General features: G+C 40.6%; 1 protein-coding gene across 1 annotated transcript in view; it reads left to right on the top strand.

Annotated features, from left to right (window-relative positions):
• The first annotated feature begins 332 nt into the window (after positions 1-332).
• The window catches only part of reep5 (receptor accessory protein 5), a 28,445-nt gene continuing 1,944 nt past the window's right edge, over positions 333-26,833 (top strand). The window contains exons 1-3 of the mRNA XM_052020697.1: positions 333-665; positions 1,258-1,351; positions 17,597-17,735. Coding sequence (XP_051876657.1) covers positions 548-665; positions 1,258-1,351; positions 17,597-17,735 — 351 coding nt within the window. The 5' untranslated portion in view covers positions 333-547. The remainder of the gene's footprint in view (positions 666-1,257; positions 1,352-17,596; positions 17,736-26,833) is intronic.

The following is a 26,833-nucleotide window of genomic DNA, read 5'->3' on the forward strand; positions in this document are numbered from 1 at the left end:
AAGTAGAGGTCCCGTGCATCGCTGTGCCAACACCTTTCAGCTTGTTTCTTATCCTCAATTTGATCCCCTTCTACAATCCTGTCTTCAAATAGTTGCTGTTTTGCTGAATACTTTCAAAATAAATTCTTAAACTTGCAAATCAAAACTTACCGGCAGGAGAAACAAGATGTTGTAAGTCTTTTTTTCGGACAGGCCATTTAAGTAAATGACCAGGCCTAAAATCACAAGTGTGGCAACCTTGTTATATGAAACATAAGGTCATTTCTAATGGAGGAGTGTTCACGCAGAAGGTATGCGTTAAAAACATCAGGAATAGGAAGCCGAGGTGGCACAGACCTAAACGATTGTGGATGTTCATGTCTGAAGCAAGTTACTGAAAGATGTGCCCACTGTGGAAGAAAGGCACAGACATTGTGACGTGCGGGCTCTGACGTCCCGGACAGACGGCGCGTCCCTGCGCCCCGCCCTGCCTGCTGCAGACATTCTGAGTCGCAGTGTTCCAGAGCAGTGTTGCATCCTGCAAACACTGAGCGAACCAGCGCAAGTCATGGCAGCGTCCATTATGCAGCGCCTGGACAACTTCCTCAAGGAGAAAAACCTGCTGTCGGATATTTTGGGGAAAATCGAGAGCAAAACGGGAATTAAAAGAACTTACATTGCGTTGGGTGAGTCAGCGCAGGGTGGGGACAATCCGTGCTTGGGTTCATTGCCAACACTATACTAGTAACTGGTAATGGCAGATATCTGTCGGTAATGCTGCGATGCAACAGCACATCAACTGTATGCCATTTAAACTGTTAAATTTGTAGAATCTATGTCTAATTCTACTTCAGTTTGATTTTGTAGTTTATTATACAATATGTCCGGACACGGGATGTAGGTAGCTACATTCACCACGGTTTGCATCGTGAGAGTAGTGAATATTTCTATAAACGAATCGAAGCGTATCCATATTTTTGGTGTAATTTAACACGGCGGGGTGGCCATTTCAGGTTAATGCTCAATATCCTGTGGATGCCAACGATACCTTTATCTGACAACGCACTGATGTCAGAAACCACAGTGGAAAGATTTGTTCTGTAAAAAATAAAATATTAGCTACTGTTGTTACTTTCGGACTGTTAACAACATCTGCCGGGGAAACGGGATCTGACGGGTATACAATGCCTCCGCCCTTCTGCTGAATTGGTTCCCTTTGATGTAGGGAAAAAGCCATTAATGTGCGTTGTATTTTAGTATATCTGTTTATTTTAACAGCCTGCATTGGATTCATTTCCACTTACCTTGTGGTCGGCTATGCAGCATCTTTACTTTGCAACTTGATCGGATTCATTTACCCTGCTTATATCTCGTAAGTGACATCCACTATTATAATCTGAATCTGTGAAGTTTTAAATCTCTTTTAAGACCGTGGTATTAGCGATTCAGAGTTGATCTATTCATATACCTGGAACAGACGCTACGTTGCTACTCCTTACTTTATGAATTAATGATTTGTGAAATGGAAATAGCCCATTAATTAAATATCAAGGAACTCTGTAAATTGTGGAATAATTTGACAGGATGTCGAACTGACATTGCATTTAGTAGTTTTCTGTTTATGGATAATGCTGTTTCAAACGTGTCCTCTTTTTAATAATGGAAGGGCTTTGCAGAAATGGTGCCTTCTAAAATGTATATTAATTTCATTACCTCAATTTTTACCATTTAAAATGCATTAAATTATGACGGTGCACCATTCCACAAGTGTCAATTGCCCACCAGTCTTCTACCTATGTGGCCAATTATCATATATAGGCAACCCCTGGGTTACAGAAATTTGCACTTAGAGAATTCACAAATCACCACCCAAAAATTTGAGATGCAGAAATAAAATTTGCTCTCACGGAATTTGTGTGTGCGTGCTCATGGGGGGGGGGGGGGGAGTAAGTAAATCAAGACAATTTTTTTTCAACTTGCATTTCTTGACACATGCGCAGATGACAGCGTCACATTAAGGAAAATTGTGATACAGGCTGTTTTCTAGAAAAGCAACCCCCTGTAATGTGGGGATTGCCTGTACAGTATGCTAACCTTGATACAATAGCTGTAGTCACTGTAACCTAAATCAGTTCTGCCCTTGATGGTTCACATCCTGCAGTTTCCAGTGGTGCTCAGAAGTGACCTCTCTTCCCCGCTTGGGATTACTGAGCTTAATCGCAGCCCCACTGTCTACTATGCCAAATTCACCAGAGAGTAGGAATTGATCTTTCTAGCATTAATGTAATGTGAGAGATTGCACTTAGCACAGAGCTACTTGAAGAGCTATATATATTATCAAGATAAATTAGAGCATCCAAAACATGATAGATTATCGACACACATGAGAATCAAAGACAACCTGTAAATGCTGGAAATCTAAAATAAAAACAAAATGCTGGAAACATTCAGCAGCTGAGGTAGCATTCCTCAGAAGAGAAACAGCATTAACGTTCCACATCAAAAACCTTTTGTCAGAACTGGAAAAGAGATTATTTCATAATATCTACAGCAGCCTGGTAGGATGTAGTGTGTTGTTAATGGGGATTATTAGTAGGCAGGGAGGTGCAGAGCTGCAAGGAGGGTGGCAAGTTTGGTGGTTTTGTTTGGAATAAAATGATGTTAACAATGTAAAGAGATTTTGTGGCCTCCAAATGGATGCTGAAATTACAGAAGGAATTGAGGAGGTGGGAGGACCAGTGGATTTTTTTGTCATGCAAATGTTGACATAATGCATTTGCAAAATTTATTAGGTAATGTCATGTGATGTATTTGTTTCTTAAAGATGGCACTTCTTCAAAAGGGAATGAATAGGCTCAGAGTGAAACAGATGGCGGTTAGATCTCTGATTAACATCACATTGTTTATTTTTAACTTTTTAAAGACTAATTTAGGTCATCTGAAAACCTTTGCCAAATATGTTTCTGAAATCTTTTAACTTCTAAACTTTATTATTTTACAGAATATATTTCCTCTAATTTCTATATAATTTATGTTCTTGTAGAGAGGAGTCTAAATGATCTTCTACTAATAGAGATAAGTGCATTAAAATAGTATCTACAAAGTGGCTGTTGAAAGCATAAATAATCTATCTACGATTGTGGGTGAGATTAATGTAACTTGGTAAAATAGTTTGAAAACATAAATTGTGTAATTTTTTGGCTGCATTAATTTACCAGAAAGTGCAACCTTTCAAATATATTATTGTTTTTATGTTTGTGAAAATGGGTAGGAATAGGCTGTCTTATTACCATTACTAAAATAACTGAAGTGAACTTGCAGAATGGTATTTTGATTTTTTTTCCACCTATTCGGTAGCTGAAATTTTGATGAGATAAGCTCATCTGGTCATATTTAAAAATCAAAATGAACAGCCCAGTCCAATGTTTAGTTGAAATAAGCAGTGGGTGTTTTGAGTGCTTTAGCTACCAATTTTTTGTGCTTTGCAGTAGAAATTTTCCCTTTTGTTCTTTTGTTGTCCATACTTATGGCCTCCTTCACATTGGAGTGTGATAGCTTTGCTTTCACGTGATTTTATCAAGGTCAATTTGTGGTCTAACAGGGAAATATAAAGGTTTGCTTATCTATATTTTTAGCTGTTTACCTGTTAAGTTATCTGAACAGACTGATTTGTACCATGTCCAAATCCGAGACTAATGAAGAATTCAGAATTTATTTTTTCTCTCTAGATTATAGTGAAACATGTTAGGAGATAGGTTTTATGTTAGCACACTGGTCCTCAACCTCTGGGCCATGTGGCCCATTCAGTACAGTCAATATGACATCCTTTTAAGCTAGATTTATTCTAGCAGTTAGTATTATTTAACTTTGCTCCTTGTCAAATGTCTAGCACATACATTTTAAATGTAGAAATGATGTGCTACAGGATATTCATTTGCATTGCTGTTAGATTCAAAACACTTTTTAAATTGATGGGAAGTAACTCTCTTGGGTGTGGTCTATATAACACAATGAGAGCTCCATTTGTAATCTAGTGAGGCAAATAGGTTGAGAATCATCCAGTTAGGGAATGGGTGTTATTGCAGTGTTTTGCTCTGGTAACCATTTCTTGTTTTTTTTTATCTTTTGGCTCTGAGTATTGGCAAACAATTAATTGTGGAGTATAACCAGCCCAATTTGGTACATATCTGATATCTAAATATACATTTTTTTTCAGCAGAGGCTGCTTAGTAAGACTGGAAATTCTGTCTGTTTTATCCTCTCCTATTTCCAGGATACTCAGTCTAATCTTAGCACAGACTGTTGCCTTGGCTAACTCAGCACAATCCAAGATAAAACTTGGCTTCTTGCTGGTCTAATTGTGTCTTTGCCATTTAAGTGGGTATATTTTATCCACTCAGCCATTGGGTCAATTTGTATTATTATATTCAATATTAATTTTCAGCAGTGAAAGTATAATCATATAGGCATGAGTGAAAGGCTTATTTGAAATAATATTCTTAGCACTACACCATATCCTTTGAAATAAAGTAAGTTATATTGTGATACACAGTTTGTTCATCTGATAAAGCATAGATTTTGCAAAGTGACAAAATTATGCTGTCTAGTATCATAAAAATTGTTATGGTACAGAAAGGATCTGTTTGACCTATTGAGTCTATGCTGGCTCACAGTTAAACAATTCGGTCAGTCCCAATATCTAACTCTCCATACCACTACAGCTTATGTTTCCTTGAGTGCCAATCCAATTCCTTTTTAAAAGTCCTGATTGACTCTGTTTCCACCTCCCTCACAGGGAACAATGTTTAGATCATAATTACTCTCTGTGTAAAGAGAAAAAGGAAGGAAAAGGATTTTCTTTGTACCTTTTGACTAAAACTTTAAATCAGGGTCCTCAGACCTTGAACCATTTACTAATAAGAATGTTTCCTGCTATCTCCCTGACCTAAACCAGCCATGACTTTCTACAACTCCATCAACCTTATTTTTTCACAAGGAGGCCAATCATCTCCACCTTAATCTTATAGCTGAAACCCCTCATTCCTGGAGCCATTCTAGTAAATCTTTTCCGCACCCACTCCAACTCCTTCATCTCTCCTAAAGTTAGATGACCAGAATTGGATGCAGTATTCTAATTAAGAGCTGCAGGGTAATTAGTTGTAGCAATTCTTACTTCACTCTTGCAGTTTTAGGTACTGTCCGGAATCCCTGAGGTACAGGATATACACCCCTGCAGGAATACACATCTTCTGATCTTGCTGCATTTTGGTAACACAGCAGTAGGAACTAAGTGTTAACATAGTTGCCTGGGAACAGGAAATGCAAATATTATTTGTAAAGAGGAATCTTTCCAACTTTTGATTTCTTTTTTAGAAGCATCTGCCTCTTTATATACGTATGGCAGAATGAAGAAAAATATTTATAATGCAACACTTAAGCACCATGAAGCATTGGTGAACTTTGAAATATCTGGCATGGAAAAGGGAGCTTAACGTACGTCCTCTGTAAAATAGGTTCTAATTTGAGTTTGACTTAGTCGGGAAGAGTAGCTGGTGAGCTATTATCAGTTTCCTCATGGTTCACATCTTCGGAGCACCTATCACTCTCGGAATACAACCAAGATTAAAGAGCCCTCTTACTCTCTGCCCTTGACTTGAAGTATTTCATAATTACTGCATCGTCAACAGTTCAAACAGCTACATGGGTGCCCTGTTGATTCAATTTTACTTAGTCATAACATTGAACAATTGAAATGCTGTGTAATATTTGTATCAGATAAAGCTGATATTCCATGAACGGGATATCTTTAAAGATCCTTTAAAAATTGGGTAATTTATTTATTGCCTACAAATGACTGCATTTTGCACTTTTAAAAATGGCTCTCTCTTCACCTGCATCTTTATAAGAATAATACTTTTTGTGTTTAGGTGGCATAAAATAAGTTTGTACAGATAGACTGAGAATTTTAAGAGAACAGGTTTTATTGATTAATGTTTTGCTTACCAGAATAAATGAGTCACAGTTTTCACAGTGCAGGAATGAGTTCATGCTGACTGTCTAGTACCCATCTTTACTAATGCCATTTTCCAGCAATTGGCCCATAGCCTTCCATGCCTTGGCGATTCAAATGCTTGTCTAGATACTTCAATACAATGACTCCAAGGCAGAACACTTTTCCATTTTAAGTATCCATTGTGTGCATTTATACGGTAATGTAGCGGTTAGCATAACGCTTTACAGCATCAGCGACCCAGGTTCAATTCCGGCCGCTGTCTGTAAGGAGTTTGTACGTTCTCCCTGTGTCTGCGTGGGTTTCCTCCGGGTGCTCCGATTTCCTCCTGTGTTCCAAAGACATGCGGGTTAGGAAGTTGTGGGCATGCTACGTTGGCGCTGGAAGCATGGCGACTGTTGCAGGCTGCCCCCAGAACACTCTTTGACCACTTCTGCAAATTAATTTCTGTCAAATTTCCCATTTCTGGATCTGCAAACCTCTTAATCAAATGTTTGGTGCATTTACTTATTTCTGTGTGCATTGATATTAGAAAGCATCCTTCTAGGTACTGTGGTGAAAAGTTGTATTGCTCTTTGAGAGGGGAGGAAGAAGAGAGCTAATTTCCAACTTGACTGATGGAAGACTGCTGATATTGGATTGGTTTGAAACAAACCCTGACCAATTTTCCTTGTTTATCCTTGCATATTGGATAAATTAAAATTTCCTGGAGAATTTCACAAGGAGTCATGTGGACTCTGACATAGAATCAATCCAGTCAAACTAATTTGGTAAGAGAAAGGAACAGCATTCTTAGTAATGTCATGGCTCCTCTTCTAGTCATAGAGTAGTACAGCATGGAAACGGGTCCCTTGGCCCAACTGGTCCATGCCTACCAAGGTGCCCACCTAAAGCTAGTCCCATTTGCCTGCATTTGGCCCATTTCCCTCTAAACCTTTCCTATCCACGTACTTATCCAAATGTGTCTTAAAAGTTGTTGTTATACCTGCCTCAAATGCTTTGGCAGCTCGTTCCATACACACACCACCCTCTGCGTGAAGAAGTTGCCCCTCGGGTCCCTTTTAAAGCTATCCCTTCTCACAAACCTATGCCCTCTAGTTTTTGGTTCCCTTTCCCTAGGAAAAAGACTCTGTGCATTCACTCTTATCAATGCCCCTTGTGATTTTATACCCCTCTGTCCCTTGCATTCCAAGGAATAAAGTCCTAGCCTGCCCTATGTCTCCCTATAACTCGGGCCCTCAAGTCCTAGCAACATTCTCGTAAAACTTCTTTTAAGTAGCTTAGAATTCAAACAGATGTTGGTACTAAAGGACCTACAATTTTCACCTCCTCAAAATGTAGCATTTTGATTTCCTCTCAGGATGTGGTTTTGTGTATAGGCTAGAGAAGTTGGTGGTGTTCTCTTAAGAGCAGAGGAGGTGATTGGCAATGAAATGGAGAAAAAACTCCTTGGCCCTTTATGGTAAGGGTCTGGAAAACATTGCCAGGGGTGGTAGCAGGAGAGGAAAACTCAGTTACATCTAAAATAGGAGAATTTGCTGGATCGTGGGGAGACGGTCCAACTGTAGCTATTTGCACATTAGTAGGAAAGCATTTAGACCATCAGATCCATTGCAGATCCCAGCAGAGCATCCTATCAGTCCCATTCTCTAATTTCCTTGTAGTCTTGGCAATTTATTCTCCTTCGCATGCTCATCAACCCCCCTTAATTTTTTGCTGCTTGCCTGGGAAGAAACGGGAGCACCCAGAGGAATGTCATAGGAGAAAGTGCAGACTCCACACCAGAAGTCAGGATTGAACTCTGGTCACTGGAGCTGAAAGGCAGTTGGGCTAATAGCCATGTTGCTCCAGATTTCTCTTGGATAGAGCTGGTAGAGACTTGACCAGCCAAATGGCCTCCTTGCATTCTGTAGCTATGATTATGATAATGTGAAAGTTTTATGGTCATTGCCAATGACACCAGCTTATAATTCCAGATTTATTGAATAACTTGGAACTAAATTCCACAGGTGTGATTCCAAGTCGGCTCTTTGCAACAGTGCTTCAGGAATCTGGATGCTTGGCCAGTAACTTAACTGTGATCCACCATACCCTATGTTGACCACTCCAGCTGCCTTTGACAGTGATTCTCAAATGTATTTGACGAAGTAACTGAAAAGATATTTTGTTCACGTTGGGCTCTCCTTATCCCATTCCCTACACTGATTACAAACAATGAATAATCAGAGTAGGGAAAAAAAAGAGGTGTCACTTCAGGTTGGGAGGCTGTGACCCGTGACCCCAGTTCAGTGATTTGGATGAGGGGACAAGTGTAATGTATTCAAGGTTGTGGAATATACAAAGCTAAATAGGAATGTGGTCTGTGGGGAGGATGCAGAGGGGCTTCGGGTGGTTTAGGTAGGCTAAATGAGTGGGTGGGCATGGAAAAAGGAACACAATGTGGACCATTCATTTTGGTTTAAAGAAAAATAAAGGTGAAGTGTTTTCTTTCTAATGGTGAGAGATTGCTTTCAGAAGGAGACAATTTGCACTCAAATCACTGAAAGATGACATACAAGTACACCAAGTAATTAGCAAGGCAAATGATTTGTTGGTCTTTATTGCAAGAGGATTTGAATACAAGAATGTTTAGCCCCCTGTTCTACTCCCTGTAAACAAGTGACTGTGTGGCTAAGCACAGCTCCAATGTCATGTACAAATTCGCTGATGACACCACAGCTGGATGAATCACAGGTGGTGATGAGTCAATGTATAGGAGCAAGACTAAGTGGTGCCACGACAGCCTCTTGCTCAATGTCAGGAAAAACTAAAGAGCTGATTGTTGACTTAAGGAAGGGCAAACATGCACCAGTCTACATTGGTGGATCAGCAGTGGAGAGAGTCAGCAGCATTAAATTCCTGGGCGTTAGCATATTGAATGACCTGTCCTGGGTCCAGCACATGCAATCACAAGGAAGCGTGCCTGTGTCTTTACCACCTTGGAAGGTTAAGGAGGTTCACCAAACATTCGAACAAACTTCTGTAGATATACTGTTGAAAGTATCCTGACTGGTTGTATCATGGTCTGCTATGGCAATTCGAAGGCATAGGATTGTAAGAAGCTGCAGAGTGTAGTGGATTCAGCCCAATACATCACTGACACATCCCTCCCCACCATCAGCAGTATCCAGATGAGGCGCTGCCTCAAGAAGGCAACACCTATTATCAAAGATCCCATCTGAGTAATGCCGTCTGCTCATAGCTACCATCAGGTAGGGCGTACAGAAGCTTGAAGTCCCATACCATCTGGTTCAAGAACAGCTACTTCCCTTCAACCGTTCGATTCTTGAACCAACCTGCACAACCCTAGTCACTACCTCAGTGTAGCAGCACTATGACTACTTTGCACTACAATGGACTTTGTTTTTTTTTGTTCTTTCTTGTATTCTTTCTTGTCTAATTTTGTATGATTTATGTTTTTATGTTTGGTTTTCTTGTGAATGTAGTATCTCTAACACTATGTGCCTATGATGCTGCTGCAAGCAAGTTTTTCATTGAACCTGTGCATACATGTATTTGTGCATATGACATGTATTTGTGCATATGACAATAAACTCAACTTTGACTTTGAATAAAGGTGTCCTGTTTCAGTTATACATAGCCTTGGAGAAACTGCACCTGGAATGTTGTGTGCTTGTCTGGTCTCCCTACCTAAGGAAAGGTATACCTGCAACAGAGGAAGTGCAGTGAATGGTGACCAGATTGATTGCTGGAATTGTGAATTTGCTGTATAAGGAGAGATCAAGCAGACTGGCCCTCTGCTGTTTTGAAGTTGGAGGAATGAGAGTTGATCCTATTGAAGCAAACAAAATTCTGATGGGGCTCAAAAGAGCTGATGTACATTTGATGTTTCTACTGACTGGAATACCTTGCCAGTAAGCACAGTCTCAAAACAATGGATTAGCCATCTGGGACATGGGTATGAAGAACTGTCTTTATATAAAGGCTAGCAAATCTTTTGATTTCCCTACCTGCTGGCTGAGGAGGCTGAGTCATTGGGTATGTTCAAAGCAGAGAGAAGTTGATTTTTGGATATCAAGGAATCTGGGGTTGACGCAGGAAAGTGGCGCTGAGGTATAAGATTAGCCATGAATTTATTGAATGATGGACTAGCCACGAGGGGCTGAATGGCCTACTCCTGCTACTGTGTCTTGTGTTCTGTTGGAGAAGTTAGCAGTTTTCTTGGCATTGATTGGGGTAAGAATATTGGCCAGGATGCCAAGGGAATTCCCTGGTCTTCAAAGGAATAGTGTTTGTAGGATCTTTTGCATTCATGTGAACAGATATACAGATTATTGGCTCAATCTCTCATACAAAATGTAGCACCTCTGGCAATGTATCAGTCCTTGATGCTTCAGTAAATGTCAGTCGAAGTCCTGCATAGGAATTCTGAAAATAGGCTCTGATAGAAAAAGAAGTGTAGAAATAACTTAACAATTTGTAATAAACCATGTTGAGGATTTAATCAGACAGTACTAATTATGCTTAATTGCAAATGCAGGCACACTGAAATCCCAATTTACCAATGGCCTGTTGTTTAAATATGTTGCTGTCAGATTCTATTGATAGCTAGACTATTGTAATAATTCCCTATGTATTTGTTAATGAACTGTCACAGTGTTTGCCTGCAGTATTTGTCCTTCAAAAAGCACTGTTTGTCCATTGATCAAGTACATCCTTTTCCTTCTGAAGTTTAAGGTAATGTCTTAGTCAATTGCAAGTTAGTTTTTAGTCTTATCTGTGAACTATTCTGTTCTTGGCATCATTTTATGGTCTTGCGTTTCTTGTGCTAGTTGACTTTGTAAATAAACTCTTGACATGAGCTCTTGGGGTGGAGAGAAAGGGAGGAAATTCCAGAAATACAAAAGGAAGTTCGCAATTCAGTAAATGATCAGCTGGTAAGTTGGGCAGAGTGGCAGATGGAATCTCGACAAGTCCAAGGTGAAGCATTTTGGGAAGTCAAATAGTGGTAGGACATGTACAGTAAATGGTAGGGCACTAAAGGATGTAGATGACCTGAGAGATCTAGGGGTCCAAGTCCATAGTTCCCTGATAGTGACAACACAGGTGGATAGGGTCATAAAGAAGGCAAATGGCATGCTAGTCTTCATGGGTCGAGGCACCGAGTATAAGGGTTGGGTTGTTATGTTGCAACTTTACAAAATACTGGTTAGGCCATACTTGGAGTGTTGTGTGTTCTGGCTGCCACACTAAAGGAAGAATGTGATTGTGCTGGACAGAGTGCAGAGGAGGTTCACCAAAATATTACCTGGATTGGAGGACTTCAGTTTTAGACTTTGGATGGGTTGGGCTTGTTTTCCCCAGAGCAAAAGTAGCTGAGGAGTGGCCTGATACAAGTGAATGAGATTAAGAGTGGCATAAATAGGACAAATGGCATCAAACATGTTTGCCCATGGTAGGGGTATCAAAAACAAGAGAGCATAGTTTTAAGGTAAAAAGTAGAAGGTTTAAAATCATAAAAGTTTTACAGCACAGAAACAGAGACTTTGGGCCCACCTCGTCCATGCTGACTCTGGTGCCTTCCTGTGCTGATCCCATTTGCATGCATTAGACCCATATCCCTCTTCACCTTTCCTATCTAAGTACCTGCCCAAATGCCCTTTCATATGCTGTAGTTGTATCTGCCTCTGCTAGCTCTATAGTTTAAAGGAGATCTTGGGAGCAATTTTTTTTTTTGTGACTATTATCTGGAACATGCTGCCAGTTGAATCAGTGACAATTACTGTGTTTAAGAGGCATTTCGACAGACGGGCCATGGTCCTAATGTGGGAAAATGGCATTGGTGTAGATGGGCAAAATGGTCAGCATGTACCTGGTGGGCTGAAGGGCCATTTCTGTGCTATATAACTGACTCTGGTTCTATGATTATTATTACGAAGTGATGACATTTTGAGTTGCCTTAATTCCTTCAGTCAGTAGTTTTGAGAATCTCTTTTAAAGCACTTCTCTCAGCATGTATATAGAAAAAAAATCCTCGCATGCAACTTGCATATTGTACACTGAAGTTACAAATAGTGGCTGCGTACCAAGGTGTTGCCAGTACACCCTGCGTGTTCTGGAAAGTGAGCCAAATTATGACTTCACCTGCCTTTCCTCCCCAGGCGCAAGCTCAATAAAGGTTTTAAATATTCAAAATAAAGTGCTCCAGTACCTCGGAAATGTGATTTTCCAGCTGCGCCTGACAGTTGGGTCATAATTTAAAATGAGCCTCTGAAAGGAGTGAAATTGTGGGGAATTTCTCTGTAACTCGGGCAGGGCTAATGCTACAGGATATTGAACTGGGATGGTGAGGTTAAAAAGATGAGCTTAAAGAGCTGCAAAGTTGCATGAAACTGAATCATTTGACTCTTCATCAGGCAGTTATTTTTTTTCAAGGTACTTGTAGCAGCACCGTACACCTTTCCATTTCCCGAGCTGTCCAGACTAAACTTCTGGTGGAGTTCAGCCATCAGCTTGATCAGCAGTTGCAGTGCAGACTCTATCAGCATGTACTGAAGACCACGTGACCAGTTTTTGTGCTTCCTGATGTGTGTGTATGTGAGCTTGCACATTTACAAGGAACTGTTATAGAACATTATTTTACCATGAACATGTACCATGTTTTGAGCGTGGCTATGGTTTCAAAAATCCGATGCTCTTCCTACCCTGAGAACATTTGATGTTTTGACCCTTCTTTCAACTTCCTCAGAAACTTTCTCCATGTCCTATTTGTCATCAGCTGGCTTCTTTCACTATTGCCCACTTCTATGCATGGAAATATTTTTAAGGAATAAATATAATTTTCTGATACAATGATTTCCTGTTCGCACGATTTCATAACTTGCAAATAAAATTGATATGGATTTTCTTTCCCGTGATGTTGGATTAAACTAAGTAGGGTAGCTTGGTGGTGCAGGAATGGCAAAACAGTTAGTGCTGCTGCCTCACAGCTCCTGGGATCCGGGTATGATCCTGACCTCTGTCAGTGTCAGTTTTCGTGTTCTCCCTGTGACAGCGTAGGTTTTCCTCCAGGTGCTCCAGTTCCCTCCTGAATTCCAGTGTCCCTTACTTCAGGTAGATGGTTAAGGAATCAAAAAATGAGGGGAAATTAGTGATCATGTGAGAGATTAAATTGCAGGGGAATACGGTAAGGGGGAATGGGACTGATGGGAGCTGATATAGACTAGATGCGCCAAATGGCCGTGTGTGTGTGTGTGTGTAAAAGTGTGTGTATGTGTGTATAATATTCTGTGAAATATGCTTATTGCACTAACAGGGATTATCCCTCCCCACTCGGTAAATAACCCAAAGCATTAGTTTGGTTTTCCACTCCGCAGATGCTGCCTGACCAACCGAATGTTTCCAGCATTTTGTTTAATGTTTTTCTCCCATCATTTCCACCAGGGTGATTATTGACCATTCTTCGCCCATCTACTTGGTAATTGAACAAGGTCATAGAACTTGCTGTGGATTCACAGATGAAGGCATGTGGCTCTGGGGTGGAGGGAAGGTTGAAGAGCTTGAGATCTTCTCGCAGCATGAGAAGGTTCTGTAACCACCATCTCTCCCGCTAGTTGGCACCGAATTTGAAAATACAAATGATTTGGGACCAGCAGTAGGTCACTGCGCCTCGTGCTTCATAATGTTGCAGTATGAGCCTAGAGGAAGTCGCAAACTATCCTCATACAGGCGATAGCATTAAAGGACTATTATTACAATATGAACCAATATTACATGTGGCATACGTGTTACAACAGGATGATTTTTTAAAAAAATGTGTAGATCTGGTACCAGGCGAGAAAAATGTGAATAAATGTGAAGTGGATGTCGTTTTACTCTAACAACCCAGAAGTCAGCATTATTGTTGCAAGAATAAGTTAAACCTGTCATATCGCATGCACTAACTCATTTAATGAGATCTGGTTGATCTGATTGTAAACCTCAGGCCCTCATTCCTGAATATACATGGTAACCTTTTATCCACTGCTTATCAGGAATCCATCTACCTCTGCCTTAAAAAAAAATATTCAAGGGCCATTCTTTCCCCGTGCTTTGAAAAAGAGGGTTTCAAAGACTCGCGAGGGGGAAAAAAAAATTCTCATCTACCTTAAACGGGTGATTTTTTTTTTAAGTGACTAGTTTAGATTCTCCCACAAGAGTAAACATCCTTCCACATCTGCTCTGTCAAGATCCCTTGAGTGCAGGATCAAGTATGTTTTGATCAAATGGACTCTTTCGCTCTTCTAAACTTCAGTGGGTGTAAACCTAACCTGTCCAACTTCTCCTCATTAAACAAACCATCTGTTCTGGATATTAATCAAGTAAACTTTCTTTGAATTGCTTCCAATGCATTAACATCCATCCTTGTATGGAGCAACACTGTACAAACTACTTCAAATGTGTTTTCATCATTCCTCTACAGAACTGAAACATAATCTCCTTGCTTTAATTCCCTCACAATAATCCAGTAACATTCCATTGGCTTTCCTGATTACTTACTGTACCTGCATACTAGCCTTTTGTGCAGCACCCCCACACCACCCCAGCATCTTTCCTGCTAGGATGGACAGTTTCACATATCCAACATTATTTCTGATATATTCTTATGAGAAAAGGAGATGGCATTGATATGCTTATTCTTCCTTTGCTAGATCTTTGCCCATTACCTAACCTACCTCTATATCTCTTTTATAGCTTCCTTGTGTTATCTTCAGAAATTACTTCCCCACTTACCTTTGTATCATCGGCAAATTTAGCAACCAGGAGAGGTGATTGCAAGGGGGACTTGACAGAATAGCTGTAGGGATGATTCCCCTGGCCGGGGTGCCTTAAATCTGGCGTCACGGTCTTAAAATAAGGGCAGAGATGAGAAATTCCTTCATCCAGAGGGTGGTGAATCTTTAGAATTCTTTACCCAAGGTGGCTGTGGAGACTCGGTTGCTGAGTACGTTCTAGACTGTGATACATTTTCAGATATTAAAGGAATGGGGGGGGGGGGGGAGATGGGACTGGTGCAGAAAAGTGGCACTCTGCCAACAGATCAGCTGTGCTCTCACTGAATGGCAGAGCAGATGTGAGGAACTAAATGGCTGCCTGCTTCTGCTTCTTGTGTTTCACATATGGTCAGGAAATGGGTTGGTGCCAACTACCACGCTGCTCCCTTCAGTCTGCCAAATGGATAGGATTCATTTTCCGAAAAGGTCTCCTGTCCTAGAGGTGCAGCAATCAGAAACTTGGCTTCATTGAAACCTTTCTTTCATAATAACCAAAAATAATACCAAAATTAAAAACAAATCTGCATTTTTCAACAAGAATTCTGTATGTACAAAATATGTATTCTTTATAAACATCTCATTAAATGTAGCTGAGCTGTACATATCTGCTCTTAGGGTTTTTTCTGTGTAGATATCAAATATTTTACCTTTCTGATGCAGTTCTAAGCAGCAAACACGATGCTTATACAAGAAAATGAAATTAGGGCATAAAATTACTCTCAATAAATTGCCAACTGAAGTAATACAAAGTGTATCTGTTCAACAGCCTTTTGGGAAAACTAATCTTTTATGTTTGTTTGCATTCAGTGTGAGGAAAAATAGTGTACTGGTGTCACATGGTGAACATTAATAACCAGGATTTTCAGATTGTGACATTCCTTATTGAGTTGCTGGGTCAGTTGATTATACTTGAAAATAGGCCTGAAGTTTAAATATTATAGTGTAGTAGCACAAAGAGACTCCTTAAATCATTCTTTGTAACCAGTGTTGAGTAACTGAGGAACATTATGTTGTAATTCATCTGCTCTTTAATGGAGTCACGAGCTGGATCGTTTGAAGAGTTATCCATGTGATCCCATTTGACAGCTTCTTTTTTTTCTGTGGTCTTGTGATTTTCACAGCTGTGCTCACTGTCTCTCACTCTTCTTGAGATTGTTTTTAATCAACCCTACCTTTCCTCGACCACCCCCATTTTGCAATATTTTTGTATGTTGGACTTGCGGGTTCCCTCTTGTTTAGCCATTATTCTATTATCATAAACCCAAAGGACATAAGAAATAGAAGCAGGAGTTGGCCGTTCAGTGAGGTCATGGCTGATTTTTTTTTACCTCAGTACCACTTCACTGTACTAACTCCATAGCCCTTGGTATGTCTTGCATTCAGACTTCTAATATCCCTGTCCAGAACAAAGGGAAAACAAATTGTATTCATTGCTCTCTTGAGTTTATTGTTAAACCTGGTACTGACAGAAGCCAAATCCTAAAAGCATCACGTAGTGCATTGAACTGGACTAAATTATGTGTTCAATGCTCGGTGTTTGCAAATTTCAGCTAATCTTATCTCACCATGCTTTACTTTCCCAAAGCTAAGGAAGAGAAAAGTAAAACGCAACACCTACTTGGGACTGTGTAGCAATACAGCGGGTAGTGCTGCTGCAGCACTACCTCAGTGATCAGGTTCAGTGCTGACTTAAGGTTCTGTCTGTGTGGAATGTCACAATCTCCGTGACTCTGGGTTTCCTCACGGTGCTCTGGTTTCCTCTGTCGTCCCAAAGAAGTATGTTAATTAGCTACTGTAAATCAGTGGGTGGCAGAAGAATCCAGGGTGGAATTCCTGAGCATATAAGAGAGCATGAGTTATGGAGAAATGTGGGGGAATAGGGCCAAATGGCAGCTTGCTATGTCATAAAAGAGTACGAGAATACTCCTGATTGATGTGATCACGATAGGGGTCATTGGGATCAATTCTGATTCCCTTTGTAGTAAAAATGCACAGTGGAGGCATAAGGCCTGGTTTTTGTGGTAAAGTGCTGGAAGATTTACCTGCAGAGAGAAACTGAGAGCCAGTATGACTTGGCATCTTCAGCTGATGACACTTTTTGAAAGCACTTTTTATGTAAAACTTTGTCTTCTTTGTAGCATTTTTAAAGATTTCTATTTCAACAGCAGTTTGGGTTAAATAACCATGTTCAAAACTGATTTGGTACACTTTTCATTGTTTTGTTTTACCTTTCTTGGGCAATCCTGGCATTATTGTAAAACCCCATTTATACACTACATTGAAAACTATCCCAGGTTGAAACTCTCTCGTCCAGCTCCTGTGGTCTGGCAACTCCCACGGTCTACCATGTAATAAATCTGTAGTAAAGATCTGTACTAATTAACTAAATCTAACTAAGACCTAAAATTAACTGAGACCTGTACTAACCTGGAGTTAATTAACCTACCAGTGCAACTTTTGAGATCTCGGCTTACAGCATTTCCGATATGGGAACTTTGGGTTACAGACATTTCTCGGAACCCCTCCGTAATCCGAGGAGTGTCTGTATTTAAAAAGAACAGTTCTCCTGCTCGGAGGAAGATGATTGTGGGAAATTTCTGTGGTCTGGCACTGGTCAGGTCCCAAGGTTGCTGGACTAGAAAGTTTCAACCTGTACCTTGGTATTTCTGCATCTGGTCTTCCAATATGTCCACCTATTCAGAATATATTAAATTTAACACAGATTCTCTTTGTGTTCTTGAAATACTTGCCAGCAATAATTAATTTTTATTTGTTTTGCTTTCCTTTCCTGCAGAATCAAGGCCATTGAAAGCCCTGATAAAGATGATGACACAATATGGCTGATGTACTGGGTGGTGTATGGTCTCTTCAGTGTAGCTGAATTCTTTTCTGACATACTTTTTTCCTGGTTTCCCTTCTATTATATATTGAAGGTGAGTAAAAGTGGATTAGTATTGCAATAGAGAGGGCATACTTTGGGAGTAATTTAAGCACAACTTACTTTTCTTGACATCCGCTATTTAAGTAGTACGAGTCAAAAAATAATAAGATACTAGTTTCCATTGTTCATCAGAATCAGAGTCGTGAAATTTGTTGTTTTGCGGCAGCAGTATGGTGCAAGACATAAAAATTACTATAAGTTACAAAAATAAATAGTGCAAAAGAGGAATAAAGAGGTAGTGTTCACGGACCATTCAAAAATCTGATGGCAGAGGGGAATTCATATGAATACAAGTAAACAATATAGGAGTAAAATACCAAATATTCGAGTTGTATTGCCAACATTAATTCATAAGTATTTACAGATTTTAAATATATTCTTGTTTAATGGAAGGAAAGCCGTAAAATGTTGTAATTTCTTTTGCAGTTGCATATGAACTTCTTTCCGATGAAGAAATCTTATTTCCATTTCCTTTCCAGCAGTGGCATTACGTAATCTTCAAATTTCTCATCTTGCTTGTCTTCCTCATACTTCTACAGACTGGTGCAGAGTATACATCCTGTTTCAGTTAGGAAAACTGGACCGTCATTCAAAGATTACTGATAAACCTTAATTCGTACTGTCCTGTGGCCACTTAAGTGAGGTTGGTCAGCTGATGAGTCTCACTATCAGCACCATATCGTTAAAACTTAATGCCCTCGTATGTGACTTCACAAGATAAGGGAGTGGAAGTAGGCCATCCGGCCCATCAAGTCTACTCCAGGGAAATGAGAAATGGGGGGGGGGGGGGGAGATGGTGGTGGGGGAAAAAAAAACTAACCCCAATTTCCAGCCTTATCCCCATATCCCTTGATACCCCGACTATTTAGATATCTATCTACCTCTTCCTTAAATGCCTCCAATGATCTGGCCTCCACTGCTGTACGTGGCAAGGAATTCCACAAATTCACCACCGTCTGGCTAAAGAAATTTCTCCTCATCTCTGTTTTAAACCTGTACCCTCTAATTCTAAGATTGTGCCCTCTGGTCCTGGATTCACCCACCAAGAAAAACAGCTCGACCACATCTACTCTGTCCAGTCCTTTCAACATTTTAAATGTCTCTATGAGGTCCCCTCTCATTCTTCTGTACTCCAGTGAGTACAGTCCAAGAGCCGACAAACACTCATCATACGTAAGCCCTTTCATTCCTGGAATCATCCTCGTAAATCTCCTCTGAACCCTCTCCAACATCAGCGCATCTTTCCTAAGATATGGGGCCCAAAACCGCGCTCAGTATTCCAAATGAGGCCTCACTAGTGCCCCGTAGGGCCTTATCAACACTTCCTTCCTTTTATACACTACACCTCTAGAGATGAATGCCAACATAGCATTTGCTTTCTTTACCACCGATCTGACCTGGTGGTTAACCTTTAAGGTATCCTGCACGAGTACCCTCTTTGTACTTCTGTACTTTGAATTTTCTCTCCTAGTTTCCAAAGTGTACAACTACACATTTCTCAACACTGAATCTCATCTGCCATTTCCTTGCCCATTCTCCTAAACTATCTAGGTCTCTCTGCAACCTTTCTATCTCCTCAATACTCCCTACTCCTCCACCTATCTTGGTGTCATCTGCAAACTTAGCCACAAAACCATTTACTCCATCATCCAAATCATTAATGTACCAGGTAAAAAGAAGCGGCCCCAACACCGACCCCTGCGGCACACCACTGGTAACCAGTAGCCAACCAGAACAAGATCCCCCCCTTTGCTTCCTGCCAACCAGCCAGTGCTCCACCCATTCTGTTATCCTACCTCTAATCCCATGACCTCTCATCTTATTAATTGGTCTCTTATGCGGCACCTTGTCGAAGGCCTTTTGAAAGTCTAAATACACAACATCTATTGCCTCTCCCTTATCCACCCTACCTGTGATTTCTTCAAAAAACTCCAATAGGTTGGTCAGGCAGGATTTTCCCTTCACAAAACCATGTTGGCTAGGACCTATCTTGCCTTGCACCTCTAGGTATTCCGTAACCCCATCCTTGAGGATCGATTCCAATAACTTTCCCACCACTGAAGTCAGACTAATAGGTCTGTAATTTCCTTTATGCTGCCTCCCACCTTTCTTATACAGTGGAACTATATTTGCGACCCTCCAGTCCTCCGGAACCATGCCGGAGTCTATCGATTCCTGGAAAATTATCACCAATGCCTCTGCTATCTCTACAGCCACCTCCTTCAGAACCCGGGGATGCACCTCATCCGGTCCGGGAGACTTATCAGTCTTTAGCTCATTTAGTTTTCCTAACACCTTCTCTCTAGTAATCTTAACTGAACTCAGTTCCATTCCGTGTGACCCCTGACTAACTGGTGTATTGCTGATGTCTTCCACAGTGAAGACCGATGCAAAATACTCATTTAGTTCTTCTGCCATCTCTTTATCATCCATTATAATCTCTCCTGCACCGTTATCGATTGGTCCTATATCAATCAGTGTCTCTCTTTTACTCCTTATATATTTAAAAAAAACTCTTAGTATCCTTTCGAATGTTATCTGCCAACTTCCTTTCATAATTCATCTTTTCTTTCCTAACGACTTTCTTAGTTTCTTTCTGCAGGTTTTTAAAAGTTTCCCAGTCTTCTGTTTTCCCACTAATTTTTGCTTCCTTGTACGTCCTCCCTTTTGCTTTTATTTTAGCCTTCACCTCTCTCGTTATCCACATTTGTGCCTTTTTTCCATCCAAAACCTTTTTTTCTTGGAATATATCTATCCTGCATTTTCCTTATTACTTGCAGAAATTCCTTCCATTTCTGCTTCACCGTCCCTCCAGCTAGCTTACTCTTCCAATCAATTTGGGCCAACTCCTCTCTCATACCACTGTAATTTCCTTTTGTTCCACTGAAATATCAATACACCAGTTATCAGCTTCTCAAATTTGAAACTGAACTCAATCATATTGTGATCACTAGTTCCCGATGGTTCTTTTACCTTTAGTTCCCTAATCACCTCCGGTTGATTACACAGCACCCAATCCAAAACAGCCAATCCCCTGGTGGGCTCATCAACAAATTGCTCCAAAAAACTGTCCCATAGACATTCCACAAACTCACTCTCTGAGATCTACTGCCTTGCTGGATTTCCCAGTCCACCTTCATGTTAAAATCCCCCATAATTAGCTTCACATTGTCACTCTGGCACGCTTTTTCTATTTCAAACTGCAGCTTATGGTCCACTTCCTGACTGCTATTAGGGGGCCTATATATAACTGCTACTATTGTCCTTTTACCCTTGCTATTTCTTAGCTCCACCCATAAGGATTCTGTCTCTTCTGACCCAATGTCCTTCCTTTCTATTGATTTTATATCATTACTAACCATCATGGCCACACCTCCCCCTCTGCCTACTCACCTATCCTTCCTGTACACTGTGTACCCCTGGACATTCAGTTCCCAATCACATCCGTCATAAAGCCATGACTCGGTGATTGCCACAATGTCATATTTATTAACCTGTAGTTGTGCCACTAGGTCATCTACTTTATTCCTAGTGCTACGTGCATTTAAATATAGTACATTTAGTCCAGTATCTGCTATTGATTTTGTTGTACTTCTATTGTTCAGCAAATTATCCTGACTTTTCATCTGCCTGTCCTTCTTACCATCCTCACTACACACTATTTTAGACATGTTTCTATATACCTCATCCTCTATCCTAACATCCTGTATCCTAACAACCTGATTTGTTGTACTTGTATTGTTCAGCAAATTATCCTGACTTCTCACCTGCCTGTCCTTCTTACCATCATCACTGCACACTGTCTTGGACTAGTTTCTATAAACTTCCTCCCTTACCCTAACATCTTAGGAAACCATTCAGTTTAAAGGTAAAACAGTTGTTCAGAGGGCATTGAATACCTTTTGGTAATTGTTAATAACTGCATTCTTGTAAATATTCATGTTCTTGGAATATGTATTAAGAGTTTGGTATCAGAAATGTAGGGTTCTTGTTAGTTACATTCTGGCTGGATTCCAACTGTTGTGAGAGCAATTTGAGTTTGGTACAGATCAGGAATAATTTGAAAGGGATGCAAGTAAGGTGAACAGATGTCTGCAGGAGCTAATTACTGTGTATTCCATATTATTCAGATAAAAAGCCACATCTGATTTTGCAGAGAAGGAAAATGACTTCCAAGAATCTGTGTCTTGCATATACAATCATTTTCTGCAATTTTTTTATTTGCTACGGGACCAAACTGTGGAGTCAAGTAGATGGATAAATGTGATCTGAATCTTATAATTTCATAGTACATAATGAAACATTGATCTCACAGTTTTAAGTGAGAATGTACAAAGGTCATTGGACACCCAGCAGTTGTATCTACATCTTGTGATGTATTTTTGACACTGCTTGTACCACATTACCTATGTCACGAGGAAACACTGGATCATGCAGGCAAGAAGTCCCAATGGAGGGAGGGGGGGCTATGTTTAACACTCATTCTATGTTTAACACAAGGGATACATCTTCAATTAGACCGTTATTGAATTGTCCAGTGGAGCAGAGATCAGTGGGGATCAGATTTCTGTTTGTTATTCAGGTGAGGGCTTCCATATTTTTTGGATGGTCCTTGAGCATTCTAATCCTTCCTTAATAGAAGAGCATAGATAATGGGCATAGGAGCAGGCCATCTTTTCCATGAGTGCTCTCTTCTATTCAATATGGTGAAGCAGTCTGGTCAACGTTCGCTCTACTCCCTCTATAGCATCAAATTTGATCCTTGGATAAGGAGATCAGAATTGCACACAATATTCAAGTGTGGTTTCACCTAGGCCCTGTACAATTGCAGTAAGGCATCCTTGCTCCTGTACTCAAATTTTTTCACTATGAAGGCCAACGTGCCATTCACACCTTAACCGGCCGCTGCACCTGCACTGTAACTTTCAGCGACTGGTGGAGAGAATAACCAGGTCTCATTGCATCTCCTCTTTTTCCCAACCTATCACCATTCGGGTAAAAAGCCGAGGTTTTTAGAACCCAAGTGGATAACTTCACAATTATCCACATAATACTGCATCTGCCATGCATTTGACCCTTACTTAATTCTTGCAAGTTACATTGGAGCTTTGTCTTCTCCACACAGCTGACATTCCACCCAACTTTGGGCAATCTGCAAACTTGGAAATGTTATATTTAATTCCCTCACAAAATGATTGTATGTTGTGAATAGCTGTGGCCCAATTATTGAACCCTGTGGTACCTCAGTAGTTACTGCTTGTCACTCAGAAAATGATCTGTTTATTCCTGTTTGCCAACAAATTCTCTCTCCATGTCTCAACATGGTTCCCAATCCCATGTACCTTAATTTTAAGTACAGTTTCTTATATGGGACCTTGTCAAATGTCTTCTGATAGTTCAAAAACACCACTGGTTTTCCCCATCCGCTCAACTAATTCCAACAAATCTGCAGACATGATTTCTGTTTTGTAAATCCATGCTGACTTTGATTATCGTGTCACTCTTTTTCCCAAATGCTTTGCTATTACACCTTAACTAATGGATCCCAGCAATTTCCCCATGACCAATGTCACATTCCAGACCCTGTCACCATGATCTCTAAGTCATGGTCACAGAAGAAGTTCCTTGCTCGCACATCTGTTTTTCCAAGGTCAACCAACAACTCTCACCTCTGCCATTGGTCACATAACATTGCGTAGTATAGGATTTGATCGTAGTGATGCACAGAACTCCAGAAATCATGCAGTTAATATCCCCAATTGCACAAAACATCTTTAATGACATTGTGCAAGGCTCTGTGCATGTAATCAATCTGCAACCACAGAAGTGTTTGCTCAGCTGCACCAGAAGAATCTGATGCAAGCAGCCACTTGACTGCAAGTTTACAATGAGAACTAATCTCTAAATCAAATTGATCCTTAACCTCGCCATGGCCTTGGTCCAAATGTGGACCAAAGAGTTGAATTCTAGAATGGTGCAAGAGTGACTGCCCTTGACATCAAGGCAGTGTTTGATTAAGTGTGGTATCAGTGCTCTAAAGCTGAAGTCAGTGAGCTGTAAAAGGAAAGCACTCCAGTGACTAGAGTCATACCTTACACAAAGTGTCCATGTGGGGTGCAGGGGACCTGCTTTTCATTGCCGATTTGACCTATATGGAGGAGATAAAGGATATTGAGTAACCTTTTGGTTATTTTGTGTGTAGAAGGGAGGGGTTGCTGGTGGAGAGAATGAGGGATGATGTATGGAGGGGGAGGGGAAGAAGGGTGTTGGTAACTGTGTGCCTCTGTCTCACTCTCCATGGATAAGAATATATCTTTGACACAGCAATATTGTTAATGTCCTACAGCCCATCTTGACATATCTTGCCATATTGTTTTATTGAGATGGATTTTCCTTTGTGGATGAGACCACTCCAGTCAGCTCCTGGCCTCTCTGACACACAGGACCTCCCTCCTGGCACGTTCCTCACTAATGAACACTCCTGTGTCCATTTCCATAATTCATGGAGACCCATTCTTCCGCCCCTCCCCACCCCCACAGATTTTGTCTCATCAATGTCAACCATGGTGCAGGGGCATTGTCTGGCTGCCATGGGGAATGTTCTTTCTCCAAGTGCTGGGCAGCAAATGGCAGCTGCACTGAATTTAGCCTGGTCCTGTCAGAAACAGTTGAAGTGGCATTTTCTGGGTGCAGAGCACTCTGACACTGCTACATGTACGTATTGACCTACTTCATGATTTTTGAACGGATTCTGATTTATTCAGAGTGCTAATTGGGTACAGTAGCAGCTGAACTAGCAACCAGAGTCTGGACCATTGATTCAATGCTGAACATAATAGTGGGATTGTTTTAATTCAACTAATCAACTAACCCTGGAATGTGGGGTGGGGGGAGCTCAGTGTTAGTGTTGGCAACCCCTCAAAACTTGGACTTTTGGAAAAAAAAATCCTATCTGGTTCATTTTCTTCAGGAAAGGAACTCCTGCCATTCTTACCTAGTCTGGCCTGTATGTGACCTCAGCTGTAGTTCAGGGTTAAACAGGCATAAACAATAAATGCTGTCTTTACAATGCCCAGAGATGTATCCCAAAAGAAGTGTTTTAGTGTCTCAAAAAATAAGTTCAGTCTAATTTTTGCTTCCAAAATGTAGTTCTGCTGACTGCAGTGGAGCTGAATTTCAAAAGCAGTAAAACGTGCCACCTCTACATTATTGCAGGCTTACCATAAGTCACCAAGGATATATTTCTGCCTCATATTGGATTGTCTTTCTGCCCCTGACATTTTTAAATTTTCATGATGCTGTTCAGAACTGGAATAAATATGTATTTTTCATTTTGACCTTTTTCTTCGTCCTTTCCTTCTGTCTGAAGGATCCTGCACCTTTTAGCATATCTGCTTGTTCTAATGTATGGCCGTAATACCAGTTTGGATTGTTCCACTGCATATCCTTCCTCCAACTTTGCCCATGTTAATTTCTGCACTAAAATTTAATTGCATTATTTATTGGTGTATGAGATTCCTCAAATGTTAAATAAGGTGTGGTATGTGTGTGTTTTTTTTAGGAAATGCGCACTTTGATTGTATTTGCATCCAAATACTTCATTGTGAAGTCTCCATTTCCCTTTAGTTGCATTTAGAGCTTGTTTAGGGAGACCAAATACAACAAAAGAACCTAAAAGACTAATACTGATGTGGTATAGATTAAGAACAAGCAAGAAGGAAGAAATTCTGAAAAGGGTAATCTAGATCACCTTTTATGTTCTCCATTCTTGTGTTTATAAAGGAAAAAATGTAAAAGGCCATATCTGGTATTGGTATTAGTATTAGTATTGGTTTATTATTGTCACTTGTACAGAGGTACAGTGAAAAGCTTTTCTTACAAACCGATCATACAGGTCAATTCATTACACAGTGCAGTTACATTGAGTCAGTACAGAGGGCATTGATGTAGTACAGGTAAAAACAATAACAGTACAAAGTGTCACAGCTACAGAGAAAGTGCAGTGCAATAAGGTGCAAGGTCACAACAAGGTAGATCGTGAGGTCATAGTCCATCTTATCGTATAAGGGAACTGTTTAATAGTCTTATCACAGTGGGGTAGAAGCTGTCCTTAAGTCTGGTGGTTGGTACGTGCCCTCAGGCTCCTGTATCTTCTACCCGATGGAAGAGAAGAGAGAATGTCCCGGATGGGTGGGGTCTTTGATTATGCTGGCTGATACATCAAGACAACGAGAGGTAAAGACAGAGTCCAAGGAGGGGAGGCTGGTGTCCATGATGCGCTGGGCTGTGTCCACAACTCTCTGCAGCTTCTTGCGGTCTTGGGCAGAGCAGTTGCCATACCAAGCCATGATGCACCCAGATAGGATGCTTTCTGTGGTGCATTGGTAAAAGTTGGTGAGTCAAAGGGGACAAACCAAATTTCTTTAGCCTCCTGAGGAAGTAGAGGCGCTGGTGAGCTTTCTTGTCCGTGGCATCTATGTGATTTGACCAGGACAGGCTGTTGGTGGTGATCACTCCCAGGAACTCTCATCATTTTCAAAAGTGGAATAAACCAGCATTTGCTGTTTTAAGATCAAATTTGGTAACATAGTGCAGAACTAGGATAGAAGATGCATGAATTTAAGTTAAGGTAGTCAGAATTTATAATAGTCGGCTTTTGAGCCATTCTAGTGGGAACTGGGAGAACTGTTTTAACAAAAATTGCAACAATCCATTTCAAAATGTCTTGAATATTCCAGATGTTATGTTCTGTATTAGAATTATTATAAAGTAACAATATGTCTCTAATGCCAGTTATGTGTGTGGGGGAGGGGGTGAGGTTGGTGGTGGGAAGAGAAGAAGAAAGGCTTGCATCTGTTCATGTCTTCAGATGTTCCAAAACACTATACAGCCTTTGTAACAGTATCTCCACTGTATACTTCAGTGAGGGACAGTACTGTGAACTTCTGAATTCCTGTGTAAACCAGTCATTAGATGGAACAGGAATTAATCCAGCAAGCAATATAGCCTGAAGGTGCTTTACTAGGTGTGTAGACTCTGTAACCACCTGTCAACACCACTGCCTCTTGGTAAAACCGGGAAATCAACACC

The sequence above is a fragment of the Pristis pectinata genome, chromosome 7 (genome assembly GCF_009764475.1).
Source record: "Pristis pectinata isolate sPriPec2 chromosome 7, sPriPec2.1.pri, whole genome shotgun sequence".
Taxonomy (NCBI): domain Eukaryota; kingdom Metazoa; phylum Chordata; class Chondrichthyes; order Rhinopristiformes; family Pristidae; genus Pristis; species Pristis pectinata.